Below are 13,654 nucleotides of genomic sequence, written 5' to 3' on the forward strand. Positions count from 1 at the left end.
CCGAAACGCGGGCCCGAGTTGTGATAGCATGTTTGCGTGACAAGCAGGAGGTGAGCAGAATGCGATTGAATCCTTCATCATGTGTGTCGGCACTGCTTCTTGAAAGCCTGCTCACAAATCATCTTGTAGTGGAGGCCAAGCAGGTTGACATGTGGACATGGGAAGCCCTCCGGGCTATTTTTCGATGTCCTACCAGTGCGCCAAGTTGTCCGCACTGCACTGAAAAAAGCATTTGTTAAATTTACTCAATTTTATTGTGTCGAGTGGTTGCATGGAATAAGATCATCTGGTTGTATAGTCTACTTTTATTTTGTGCAGCCACTTAACGAAATAAAATCGAGTGAATTCAACACGTTTTTTTTCCCAGTGTAAAAATTCAGCTTTGAACTACGCGTTTTGAAAAATAATCGAATTATGACTTTTTCTCCCCCCTCAATGTTGCTATTTACTATGCGATTTCTCACATTTGATTTAACAAGGTCAGAATCGGTTATGCAACACTATTTTTTTGAAAATCTCAAAGCTCTTCTCCTCGTGTGCTAAATTGTCTCACGAGTGAGACTTGAGCGCGCTAGCACAGGATATCAAATGTTTTAACGGCTGGCCATGTGATAATGCGCATACATTTCTCTGAGCTCCCTTTTGTGTTTGACATTTATTTTACTAGCCCATAGAAGTGGAAAGCTTTTTCTATTATCTTCTCCATCAAAGGAGGCGTCCAGTACGTGAAACAATTTCCATGTGCTAATCCCCCAATGATGGTGGCTCCCCTTGATTTAACTGTCTTATGACATTTTTTTTTTCTCCCCTGCTGGTAAGCCTCACTAAGCGGATCCATGTAATGGCCACAGAGGTTGCGTTTTTCCTTGTTGTGCTCAGTGAATGTCTGTGCTTGTTTCCATCGGACATTTTGAATCACTGAAATTGCACTGATTCTATTTAAGTGTCTTTTTAGTGTGTCCCCCTCCCCAATTCTTCCGGTTTTTGAACAAAATGTTGGCGTCAAATGTTCTCTTGTGCAAAAGGTCACCCAAAGCATTCCATCGCAATGATTTGTCAATACGTGTCGGTTTGTCATTCTACGTCAGTTTTCATCGAGGGCTAGTTCTCAAAGTCACGACATTGTCAAAGACACACGTGCTTATTTTGTTGCAAAAAATGCACACGCAAAGTTTTGCACTGATGTGATCAAGCCGCAGCTGTCGGGTCTACTTTCTGGTGTCAAAAAAAAAAAAAAGTTTGGAGTTTTACAGTTTGTGTAAACACACCAGCCACTTTAGCAGGTAACAAAATGTTCCTGCCATTTGAACAATGGACTTTTTCTACTCCCAGCCCCGGTCCCCGTCAGTTGTCTTCATCCAGACCTCCTTGAGCAGTTCTAGTCCTACCATGCTTTTGTCTCCTGTCTTCTAGAACGCTGCTTCTTCTCGCCTGCCTCGTCCACCGTTTTGCTGTGTGTAGACATGTAAACACGAATGATGCTCGTGCTCGCCTCGACCATCACCGTTGCTATTGGATAGATGTCGCTCTTGAACGCTTCTCGTTACAGTCTTGTGTTAGCGTTAGACTCCTCGTGCCGTAGATTTCCAGCCTCGTCCTGTACTACTTTCGTTTTTTTCAATCTTTCTTAGTGTGTCTCACTTTTTTTTTTTGGCAACATATTTGGAGGCTACTGGCCTTGTTGTTCGGCTTTGCGCTATTCCCTCTTTTTGCTTTGTAAACCGGTCTCATCTGTGCCTCTGTTGAAGCAGGTCAGCAGCCTATGCGGCATCTGCTCAGGCTCTTGAATGTCCACAGCAAATCATGTGATCATGGGGCCCCAAGTTGTCCCAATTTGATGGAGATAGTGGGGACGATAATGTAATTCACAGCTGATCAGTGTCAGCTAAAAAAAAACAACGCTTTTTTCCCCCCTCTCAATTTTTAGAGGTCACAAAGCGACAGAGACCTTGCCAAATGCAACAGCAATAGCTTAGTTTTATACTAAACAATGAAATGATGCAGGTTTGTTAGTCGATGATAAAAAGAAATAAGAAAAAACGGGCCGCTGACCCGGATGTGGAAAGATTTTGCTCACGTGGACGACAGTCAGGACAATCCGTAAAATACTACAAACTAAGTCCGAATTGAAAGAGCGACGGGTTAACAAACGTGACACGTTTAGACTACCTTCAAATACAAGCCTCGCGTGTGTCAATTCTTTTGTGACAAGCACATTTGTGCCCCAAGGGTAGCATGGGTTCGTCATACAATTAAGACTTCTCAATAAGAATGTACATTTGTTGTTTACTGTGGAAGAAATCAAACGGGCTCGAATGCGGAAAAAAAATGTGGTCGGGACACCTCTACTCAGCACTTTCATACAAGATGTCGCCGTCAAGCGTGTATTCAATTCATCCCGGGAACTTGACCACGTCCTGCTCTGCGCGCGCAGTTCTCCTAAACAAGCAACATCGTCAAGGTGACATTTAATTTACTTTACTTTACTTTAAGCGACTGAATTCCTTTCGCGTAGCATCTGAAAGGCGCGTTCAGCTCTTGCGTTCCCGCTTGGACACCAGAGAGTAAAGCAGTAAAATGTTTCACCCCCTCTGCCCTCACCTAACGGGCGAGATTAAAAACCACACAAAACCTCTCCGACCTGCTCCGTATGGCAACTACTGTCACTTCTGCAGTTTTGTATTTCATTATTTCCTCTGCATGGTGCCCGGTCCTGTGTGATGTGACAAGCTCTCCTTTGTCTCGGGAGACTTTGATTTTGCCCCTTCATGATTGGCGAGTTCATGGGCTGTGATCCTCGGCTCGATTTCATGCTGGTTACTGGTCGGAAGGAAAACACGGATGAGCTTTGAAAGTGACGTTCAAATCAGCGAGTGCATGGTTGTAGCGTTGATTGTTCTTTTTCTAAACAGCATGATGTGACGGTGACCATCAATTTTTACCACAATTCCCATATGGAAACCCCTCCCCATATATTTTCGGTGGGCTCACTACTGTTGTAGATGAGCCGCAGCAGCAAAGTGTCCCGAAATGTGTCACGTTGTCTAAGTTTTGTTGTGATTCTGCCGCCATCTAACGTTCACTTCTTGTATTGCAGCTTTATGGAAAAAATCTGAAAAGAGGTGGCATTTTTTTTTACATCATATCCTGCACTATGCTCATTTATGCTTTTTCAAAATTGAGTGAATTATGGAAGAGATATCAGCGGCACCGATGTAATATCACTGCTCATGTACACCTCCCTCTTGTCATTCAGTGATGCCAAACGCTTTTTGAGCTGGTGCCACCTTTCAATCGGTTTCCTTGTACATGATTTCTATTTATTTAATGCAGAATTATATGGATTGTATCGAGCATGGAAAGGCAAAACGACAAAAATCACAGGCTTTTATTTTACAGCAGTATATTTGTTTATTCAGAGGATTGTTTTTCTGTCTTTTTTTGGAAGAAATAAAGTCATTTTCCATTACAAGAAGAGTGTCTTGTCTTCATCCTTGAGCGATGGCATGTAATTAATAGACTCATTCACTTTGTGTCAGTCCCGTCAAATGACGCGCATGTTAGTTTTGTTGAGTCCACAGTAAGTCTCGGCGGCACCGCGTCCAGAGTGACAGCTGACCCCCACCACCACCAGAAGGAATGTTCCCCCAGCCTGCAGATAAACCTCAACAGCTGTAGTGCGCAACAGGAGGGAGGTGAGCTGCTATTTTTGTCTTTCTCCCAGCCAGAAAGAGAAGTGTCCACTGGGAGAGCCTCCCTTTCGCCTTCTGGATCTCTCCTGAACACAGAAACTTGCGGAGAACCGGCCACTGGACTACAAGAAGTCAGAGGCACCCGCGGCACGGCGGACGGGTCGTCATGGCGCTGCTGTGCTACAACAAAGGCTGCGGGCAGACATTTGACGCAGACTGCAACGAGGCCGGTAAGAGTGTGAATGAATGTCTGGATCCACGTGAAGTTCTTCAAGTTCATTCATTCTAGTTCAGCTGATCCCCAGTGAGGAAAAGCTTTTTTTTTGTGGGGGGGTACTTTTTTTCAAGCAGTTTAATGCCACTCGCTGTTAACCTTAACTGTCAAACGCAAAACAAAGATCGTTGTATGTGTGAAAAAACAATCGTCTTAAAGGAAGCATTTTTTTAAATGCTTATATTTTATATCTATATTTATTTACTTTTTGTCTTCTACTTTCTCCCTTTCATAATTTTATTTTATCTTATGCTAGCCTAATGCTAACAAGTAGCGATGCCGGTAACGCCTCACCCTAATCCTTTTTTTTTTCACAGCAACAATTTATCTCATGTGGTACTTTTGTATGTGAAGTCATCTAATGACAGTGACTTCAACACTGTATTGCGATGAACAATGACGGCAAGCATTTAAGAGAAAATTCTCAGCTTTCCCTCTTAAATTGTAATGCTGTTAACTGCCACCTGGGTGCAGCAGTGAGTGACAATTGACAACCCTTGAATAGGCCTCATAATTTTTCAATAAGTTTTCCCTCACGCGTGTCAATAGAATTAGATCAAATACAGGTGGACACAACAATTAATAACAAGTGCAATAGATGGAGCAGTTTACCATTGATTTACTACACTTTTGGCAACGGAAATATGAACAAACAGTGCAGCAACTTGTTAAAAGATACTCCCAGGCATATATTATTTATCCTCTGTGAAAAACGACTATTATTACTACAGTTTACTGAATCACGTGAGTCAGTTTGGACATGGTTGCAGTACTCCAGATTGTTCTCTCTCTTTGCAAAGATTCCTGCCTCTTCCATCCCGGAATGCCCATCTTCCACGATGCTCTGAAGGTAACACATGTCACGGTGCAAAAAAGAGCAGAATAAATTGAACATTTCCAAAACGTAACTGCTTCTTCAGGGGTGGTCATGCTGCCGCAAGAGGACGACAGACTTCTCTGAATTTCTCTCCATCAAGGTAAAACTCTTAAAGGATTTGATTTTTTTTTTGGACATTGTGACCTGAAATTTTTTTTCTTCATAGGGCTGCACCCGTGGGCACCACAGCAATGAAAAGCCACGCGAACCTCTGTTACCAGAGGTGTCGTCTGACAAAGCTGGCAGCAAAAACTCCAATGGCCAGGAGATCATCTACCGGGGACCCAAATCTTCTGAAAAGCTGCTGAGAGAGAGACCAAGGTGCGTCGTGTGCCAAGTAATGTCGTTGCCAATGATTCTGGCCACACCTTTTCAACATATCATCTGGTGCGCATGCACAGTTCAGAAGAACCCAAGAGCAAATTGCCCGTCAAAGTGGCACCGTCCCTGGCGAAGGAGCTGGAGAAACTGGACATGAACGAGAGGGCTGAAAAGGAGAAGAAAGGTATGAGGTGTCAATCGGCCAAATGTTGACTTTGCCTTTGCGGTTTTTGTAAGCGTTTGTTTGCCAAGGCTCAGAAGTTCACATTGAAACGGTGTTGCAAAAGTGCCTGGCCTCAATTGGTGAATTTACAAAACCTAAAAAATTCAATACTGTCTGAAAAATGCTTTAAGCAAAATAGAAAACCTAAAGTGTTTTTTTTTTTGTTTACACATACTGAAACTTATTTTTCTTGTTTTGAAATTTTGCCAGAGAGCCAAGGTGTGGTGCCAGGCACACGATGCAAGAATTCAGGATGCAAAACAGTAAGTGAGCCTTTTTCTTGCGCGTCTCTATGAAAGCCACTGTCAGGACCCGACCAACCCATGCCCCACTTTGAGAATCAATCTTCAGCAATGTGTTTGTGTCTTCAGGTCTATCAGGGCCCAGAAACTGACCTCGAGGTCTGCACACACCACTCTGGTGCGCCGGTCTTCCATGAGGGGTAAGACGTACTCAAAGGGTGTCAAAAGTATGTGCTCAGGATCATCCCGGCTGATGGTGTGTCTGTGACTTGCGACCTCAGGTACAAGTACTGGAGCTGCTGCTGCATCAGGACCATGGACTTTAACGCTTTCCTGGACCAGAAGGGCTGCATGGCCGGAAAACATCGCTGGGTCCCAAAGCAGGTTTGTCACAAGGGAAGATGCGAAAAAAGATTTTCACTCTACCTGTGAGTCAATGTTTGTGTGCGTGTTGACAGGACAAGAAGAAAGTGGCGTGTCGACATGACTGGCACCAGACGGCGAAGAGCGTCGTGGTGACGATCTACGCCAAGAACGCCAACGCGGAGTACAGCTGCATCGAGGCCAACGGGACGGTGATCTCCTGTCACATCCAGTTTGAGAGCGACAAGATCTTCAAGAGAGACTTCCAACTTTGGGGGGTGCGTAAATGCGTAATCGCTATCACAACTGCTATCATAGCTAACACTGGTCAACAGCAAATTTTAATCGGCAACGTCTTTATGTGTCCTTCATGGTGATCCAAAATGTCCACGTTTTCCAGTAATGACTCACGTAACGCGTTGCTTTTTCCAGTCAAGTAATCAGATGACAGTGACTCTTTTATGGATCACAAAAGATGACGAGGTAAAACTACGAGTTCATGAATAATGAAATGGAAGAGGACACCTGTTTCCAAACACCAAAGTACTCAATAAAGCCACTCAAAAAATAACTTTACATTCGGTTTTCAACACATCGACGACTCGCATGTCCATACCGTAGGCCAAAAAGAGCAATGGAGGAAGGCGAGAGAGTCATGTTTTCAATCGACAAATATAATTCACTATTTTGAGTTGATGTCGGCTCTCAGGTCATCAGTGTTCAGCAGAGCGCCGTCAACATGGTCCCGTCGAAAGTGGAGATCACCCTCCGCAAAGCCGACGAGGTGGCGTGGGGCAAACTGGAGGACCCTAATTACAAGCCCGAGCCGGAGCCCGCGGCGGAAAACCCCGACAATGCCCCGGAGTCGCAACGTCCCGACTGGGACATTGACGACGATGACATCAGCGACTCGGACGAGGAGTGGGTCAACGACACTGCGCCCAAGACAACGCAAGTGGAGGCGGACAAAGGTCAACGACAGGCCCACGTTGAAGAGGTGCCGAATGTAACGAGGAAAGAGGTGGAGGAAGAGATGAGGAGGGCCATGGAGCACAAGAGGCAGGCCGAGGAGAAGCTGGAGGAGCTGAAGAGGCAGCAGGAAGAGGAGGGATTTGAAGACATGCCCGAACTGGAATAAGACCTGCAAAGAATGTAATAATTGAAAAGGTAGACCTTTTCTGCGTTATACCCCCAAAATGCTGGCTCACAAACTTCAAAATCATTCTGTCCGAAAATGTGAGTTTCCATCGAATAAAACATGTTCTTTGTGTAGTTGTGTAGTCATGTCACAGCATGTAGTAACTCACAAACATTGAGATATTTGATCAAAAGTTGATTGACATGTATTTCAAGTCAAGTCAACTTTATTGTCAAATGTGCTACATGTTTTAATTTTAATTACATTTTACATTTTAATTGTAATTAAGCTATTTTGCTGTCTCTGTGGCTCAATGGGTTGCACATCTAGCTATTACAGCTAACTAGCCGAACGTGAGCCCGTTTGTATGAATTTTGGTAAACCGTGTAGCACGTAGTACAAAATGTTAACAGCAGATGGCGCTCGATTGTTGCCTCTTCAAGAACCCCAACAGCGTTGGCAGACGTGAAGAAAAATATCTGCGCATGCTCAGTCGGGTTTAACCCTGCCCGGGGAAGGAGGCGATGATTTTGGTTGTGCTGTCGTGTATAATGTGTGCTCACACATTACCTGACAGACATGAACAAGTGTCAACACTAACCGCGGTGTGAGCGAATTACCCCGTGGGGTATTCTTCGAGGGACAGTTGGTCGCGAACGTCGCGGTATCGATCCAAAACATTTGGAAAATGGTAAGTTGTACGTTTTGATCGGGGGAGAAGCGACAATACGTGCTTGGCTAATGCTAGGAAGGTCTAAGGTTTCAGGAAGTGGCTCACCACCTGGTCTCTACCTTCACCTGGCATCTGGCAGCATGAACTGGAAAGTAGTTCTTCAGAAGCACACGGCAGTCTTATCATGGGCATTTTGTGGTTAAGATTCAAGAAGTCCGGTTTTAGTTTCGTTTGAAATTGAAGCCACTTATACTTGCTGGGCGTTAAAGCTCCAGGCTGTCGTCTGTGTCAACAATGAAAGTGGCAATGACAGCTATTTGGCAAGAGAGTCACTTTAAATGTTGTCATGTTCTTTTTGGAATATCGTTCGGCATAAGGGGAGAGACGAAGTCGCATGTCACTTCAAGTTACAGGTAAGGGCCAACATACCGTAGAAGAAAAAAACCCTAGTCAAGTTGGAAACATTTGCTCAGTCATATCCATTAGTAAACAGATTTCTTACACCAAAAAAAAAAAAAAAAACACATGACACGACAGAGGTAGTTTGAAATGTCAGCTGTCGTTTGGGCAATTTTTGTTTTGACATGACAGCAAACATTTGCACTGTATGATGGCGTTAAACTGCACGTCCCAACCAGCAGTGAAAAATTCTTGGGAAAAAAAAACATTCAAGATGTTTAGCTCCACTCCAGTTGGAGTCAGTTGTCAAACAAAGACCAATTTAAAATAACCACCTAGCATAGCGTTTAAACCCTACTAGGCTGCTTGTGCTAATTGGCATCTATGTCACGGTGCTTTCACCCTTGAAGCAACTGATCGAACATAAACGAAGCACACAAATCAAAGATAGCAGTATCAGAGTACCCGCAGTCATGTTCTTTATCCTCTAAGTAGAATGACTTCTATTAGTGTCGCACCGATGAGCTGAGAAAGGAGTTGAGATCTGTCAAACACTATATGCGTCTTTGTGTTATATTGCCCCCATGTGGACAAGGCAGGCAAACCAGAAGGACCATCACAACAGCCGTGAACATTCCAAAGCTTTTTACCCAAGCACAGTGAACTCACGCCGAGTCTTTTCCTCTTCTTCCTCCCCAGATGCGCTTCATGCTGCTGTTCAGTCGGCAGGGCAAGCTGCGGCTGCAGAAGTGGTACACGGCCACGGCCGAGCGCGACAAAAAGAAGATGGTGAGGGAGCTGATGCAGATCGTACTCGCCCGCAAGCCTAAAATGTGCAGCTTTCTGGAGTGGAGGGACCTCAAGATTGTCTACAAGAGGTCCAGTGTTAGCGCACTGAAATTTTGGTGGCACATTTTGCAGACTCAACAGATGAATGGCAAACGCCGTCAATGTTGTGTGCAGGTATGCCAGCTTGTACTTCTGCTGCGCTGTGGAGGAGCACGACAACGAACTCATTACGCTCGAAGTCATCCACCGCTTTGTCGAACTCTTGGATAAATACTTTGGCAGCGTGAGTCATGCGGCTCCTCCGTGTGTGTGTGTGTGTGTGTGTGTGTGTGTGTGTGTGTGTAATTTTGTGCAGCCCATGTTTGTGTGTGTTTTTGTATTTATGTAGGCAGAGTGTACCTTGTGTGTGTGTGTGTGTAGCCCATGTTTGATTCTGTGTGTGTATATTTTGTGTATGATTGTATGTACCTCGTGTATGTGTATGAATCACATGCATACACATGCGTGTACGATATATGTGTCGCCTATGTGTGTGTTTCGGTAGCCTGTGTGTAAGTGTTTAACCTGTGTGTGTAGCCTGTGTGAATTTGTGCGTGTATGCATTCGTGTGTGTGTGTGTGTGTGTGTGTACCACGTGTAGGGATCTGTGTAGCCTGTGTGTATTTATGTGGTGTGTGTGCAGGTAGGTTGTGTATGTTTTGTGGAGCCTTTGTGTCTATAAATGAGCAGTGTGTGTGTGTGTGTGTGTGTGTGTGATTTTTGTATTGTGGTGTCCCTATGTGTCTTTGTATTGCTTGTATGTATCCTTGTGTGCGCGTGTACCTCGTGTCCAAATCTTGTTGGCCCTATTTGTGCTTGTACTTGCTTAGGTGTGCGAGCTGGACATCATCTTCAATTTTGAGAAGGCCTACTTCATCCTGGACGAGTTCCTGATGGGAGGCGAGATCCAGGACACGTCCAAGAAGAGCGTCCTCAAAGCCATCGAGCAAGCCGACATCCTGCAGGAGGTCCTCTTCCTCACTTCACACTCCGCTCGGCCGTCTCACCCGTGGCCCTCGTGACCGTAACGTGCGTCTTTTATTTATTTTTGCCACGCAGGAAGACGAGTCGCCCAGGAGCGTCCTGGAGGAGATGGGCTTGGCGTAGTGGACGCTCGTGCATGGGACTGAACACTACTTCTGTGTGTCACATGTGGCTTGGCGACTGTGATGCACCGCGTGGGTACGAGCCTCGCATTGACACGTCCACCAGTGTGTGTGTGTGTGTGTGTGTGTGTGTGTGTGTGTGTGTGTGTGTGTGTGTGTGTGTGTGTGTGTGTGTGTGTTTGTGTGACAAAGTGCACACATCATTTGTTTGTATGTATTTCTATTTGTACGAGTGATCCGGAAGTGTATATGCTGGTCAGAAGCAAATGGGGGCAAACCTGAGTTGAGAAAATGCAAATTTTGATGATATCTCCAATACGAGAAGACCAAAAGCAGTTTGTTTGGTGCCCTGATTCCGAAATCGTGTCCGCTCTTGTGTGTCGCTGGCAGCTAAACGGTGGCAACCTGGAGTTGACTTTCGCGGACAACAACGGCACGTTTTTTTTTTTTTTTTTTGTCGGTAGGAACCAGACGGTTCAAGCCTATAGTTCGCTTTTCATTTGAGTTGTCCCACACGCCCCGTGTGGCGGCGTTTGCAGGCGACGGAAGCGCCGATGGCTCAAAAGTGTGCCTAATCAAACGTCCGTTGGGAATAGGGAACCAAAGACGTTGAACATCACTGCCGCAATTAGTGTCGCTACGCTGGGACCGCGGCATGACATCATCAGCTTTTGTCGTCCCATCAGGTGACGCACGCGTGACGTGAAAGGGAGGAAGATGCACTCTTAAAACTGCTGGGTCCAAAGTAACCCAAACTGGTCGATGCTAGCTAGCTAACCCAGCGCTGGGACCAAAAGGGACTGAGCCAGTGCATTGGGTGGAAGTCAACCTGGTATTTGCTCAAAATCCACAGCTACCCAGCTAGTGGGTTAGGAACACCACCCAGCATTTTTGCGTGTGCAGCAACCGCAAAGCTCATTTTTCTACGAGGAAGCTTACGGCCACTCTGGAATGTTTCTTTTGAGGGGAACGAGACCCGAAATGGCGTTGGGCCTGCGCCTCGTTCGCTCGAATCCTTTTTTTTTTTTTTTTTTGAAAAAGTCTAATTCTTATCGTTATGAAACAACTTTGTGTCTCTTGGAAAAGAACGTCCCGCCTTTGCGTTTGAGCACAGCGCTGCAGCGTCTTCTGTGTTTCGCAAGCTTCACTTTTCATCTTTACTTTGTATCTTGCCGCACTTGATGAATCGCTTTTTTGGGGGCTACTTTTTCCTAGCATGGGGAGTAAAAATGATTCTACTGTTCTGTTGGGTGTATGGAGGGTTGTCTCATTTCGGGATGCTGGCTTGCTTTTTTTTTTTTTTTTAAAAAACTTTTTAACATTTATTTATTTTTCTCGGCTTGATTAAAACTACATTCAGTAAGCGGCACAGCTGTGCGCATGTGTCGGTCAATAGCTTCATTTGTTTGCAGAACTCCAGCCAACACTGACATGTGATCGTTCAGCTCATGTCATGCAAATGCTTTTCTTTTTTTTTTTTTGTCTTTTTTTTTTTTTTGGGGAAGTGGGGGAAATATAATGTAGTAATTGTTGTTTTAAATAAATGAACCCCTGCAAGACTTTGGAAAGAAAAAAAGCAAGAGTTGTTTGTGGAGAGACACGCGAATGATGAGCTCCTTGGATCTGTTTTAACAGCTGTGAAAGCAATTTTATAAGTCAATAAAAGATTTCAAGCTCGTCTGAGTGTTTGTGGGGGCTGCTTTTGGTTGGGACTTTGTAGGTGCGGGGGGGTTTTCTTTTTTGTTTATGTGGTTTGTGGGGACGTGTGTTTGTCTGCACTTTTGGAAATTACTCTTTTCAGATAACCATGGCGGGCAATTTCCTGCACACAAAACAAACATTCAAAGAGAAAAAAAAAACCTGCAAAAGAATACGAGGGAATTGTACTTTATAAATGTGTCGTCGTCCCCAATTCCTGTGGAACCTTTCAGTCCGGTCTTATTCGACATTTTTAGTTGTTGCTGCTTCAGTTGCCTGCCATGGTTAGCTGAGAATGATGATTCAAAAAATGAAATTATGAAGTACTGAGTATAACAAATGCATCCCGAGTTTTGCATCCTCCCTGTGTGTGTGTGAGTAGTGCTGTCAAGCAATTCAAACATTTTTTTAACCAATTGCGGTTAACCACTTTTTTCTTCTACAATTTTTTTCCCCAAACAAAGCTTGTGACAAATAATTTACTTGAGTAAAATCTTGAAATTCATGTAAAATCATCAACTAAAAGTAGACCGATTCAAAGACTGTTCTAGAAGCGCCCTTTAATTCCTGAATGCAATTATTCTTCTGTTAAATGAAAGTGTTGAACAAAACGATCCAAACTGACTCCGCTTTTCAGGCATGGTTCTTACATTTTTCTCATCGAAACAATTCTCCAAAAGTTGTCGCTGAAATGTTTAGTTCTGCCCGTGAGCACCAACATCCAGCAGTCAGATCCTTCGAGCAGCGACACTGCAGCTCATCGATCTGCCCGGAGGGCGGGGGTGGGATCGACAAGACGGGGGGGATGCAGAAATTCCTTATGAATGAAACCCGGACCGGTGACGTCAATGGGGGCTCTTGACGCATGAGTCACGCGGAACGGGTGGGCGGGTATAAGAGGCCCTGACGCTGTCCGCGGTGCTGAAAACAAGACACGCCAGGAGGAGAGAGACGCAAGGAATCCCGACCGGCTCTTGTCATCAAAGCAAGTCGAAAAGCAATAAATTCGGAATTCCGAATAGACGGACAAGAACGAAAAAGGGAAAACAACGGGAACATACACACAGAACGAAAAAACGCGCGCACACGGACATTAGGAAGTGTGCTGTGAAGCGTGACAACAAGACTGTGACGTCCTAAGGAGCGGAGGCAGGAATCCCCCCACAGTGCTCCCACCTCAAGTGAGTAACAACTTCTTTTCATAATCATAAACAAACTCTTTGCAATGTTTAATGTGTTACTAAGTCAAGGCTGGCAATCGTGAAAAGAAAGTAAATAAGATAAGAAAACCTCTGTTTGTCTCACAATGGAGAAATTCCCAATTTACAGCAGCAAAATTATGAAAGGGAGAAGTAGAAGAACAAAAAGTATAAAAATAAATATAAATTATGAAATATGAATAGAACCACATTAAAAATGGGTGAGTCAGGGTGAGTCCAGGTTTTCAGGAAATAAGGAACTGGAATAATGTTTATGTGCAAATCGAATATGACTCATATTTGAGTATAATGTGATTTAAAAGCTGGATTATTCATGATGCACACATGAGATGTTTTGATTGTCCTCATCGTCTTCATCACTGTTATCGTGAGCGTGCTTTTACCACCACGACCCCCCGCCCCCACTTGTCAAAATAACCCCACTCAATGAGGTATGACTGCGACCCCAGCCAAAGCGAATAAATGCATGCTAATTATTCATTTATTTCAATGATGAGACAATGACTGCCTGCAATTGGGCATTCTTTTTTTTTTTTTCCATTTTCAACCGCAATGACCTGATCATGTCTGTTTGGCACGGCGTGCATCAAAAATGCTGCC

General features: G+C 44.5%; 3 protein-coding genes across 3 annotated transcripts in view; all 3 read left to right on the forward strand.

The window, feature by feature from the left end:
- The window catches only part of vgf (VGF nerve growth factor inducible), a 19,237-nt gene that overhangs the window by 2,672 nt on the left and 2,911 nt on the right, over positions 1 to 13,654 (forward strand). The window contains exon 2 of the mRNA XM_019856063.1: positions 10,906 to 13,015. The gene's annotated coding sequence lies outside the window, so the exon portion shown is untranslated. The remainder of the gene's footprint in view (positions 1 to 10,905; positions 13,016 to 13,654) is intronic.
- LOC109506976 (cysteine and histidine-rich domain-containing protein 1) lies at positions 7 to 7,239 on the forward strand. Its single transcript, XM_019856066.1, has 10 exons — positions 7 to 3,922; positions 4,767 to 4,816; positions 4,887 to 4,943; positions 5,010 to 5,164; positions 5,245 to 5,348; positions 5,598 to 5,650; positions 5,759 to 5,829; positions 5,911 to 6,013; positions 6,088 to 6,270; positions 6,702 to 7,239. The coding sequence occupies exons 1-10, from the start codon at positions 3,859 to 3,861 to the stop codon at positions 7,128 to 7,130; spliced, it is 1,269 nt and encodes a 422-aa protein (XP_019711625.1). The 5' UTR covers positions 7 to 3,858; the 3' UTR covers positions 7,131 to 7,239.
- On the forward strand, positions 7,614 to 10,259 carry ap1s1 (adaptor related protein complex 1 subunit sigma 1). The gene is made up of 5 exons (XM_019856067.1): positions 7,614 to 7,821; positions 8,902 to 9,080; positions 9,166 to 9,274; positions 9,861 to 9,998; positions 10,090 to 10,259. The coding sequence occupies exons 1-5, from the start codon at positions 7,819 to 7,821 to the stop codon at positions 10,135 to 10,137; spliced, it is 477 nt and encodes a 158-aa protein (XP_019711626.1). The 5' UTR covers positions 7,614 to 7,818; the 3' UTR covers positions 10,138 to 10,259.

Source organism: Hippocampus comes, unplaced genomic scaffold, assembly GCF_001891065.2.
Source record: "Hippocampus comes isolate QL1 unplaced genomic scaffold, H_comes_QL1_v1.1 scaffold246, whole genome shotgun sequence".
In the NCBI taxonomy this organism is placed as follows: Eukaryota; Metazoa; Chordata; class Actinopteri; order Syngnathiformes; family Syngnathidae; genus Hippocampus; species Hippocampus comes.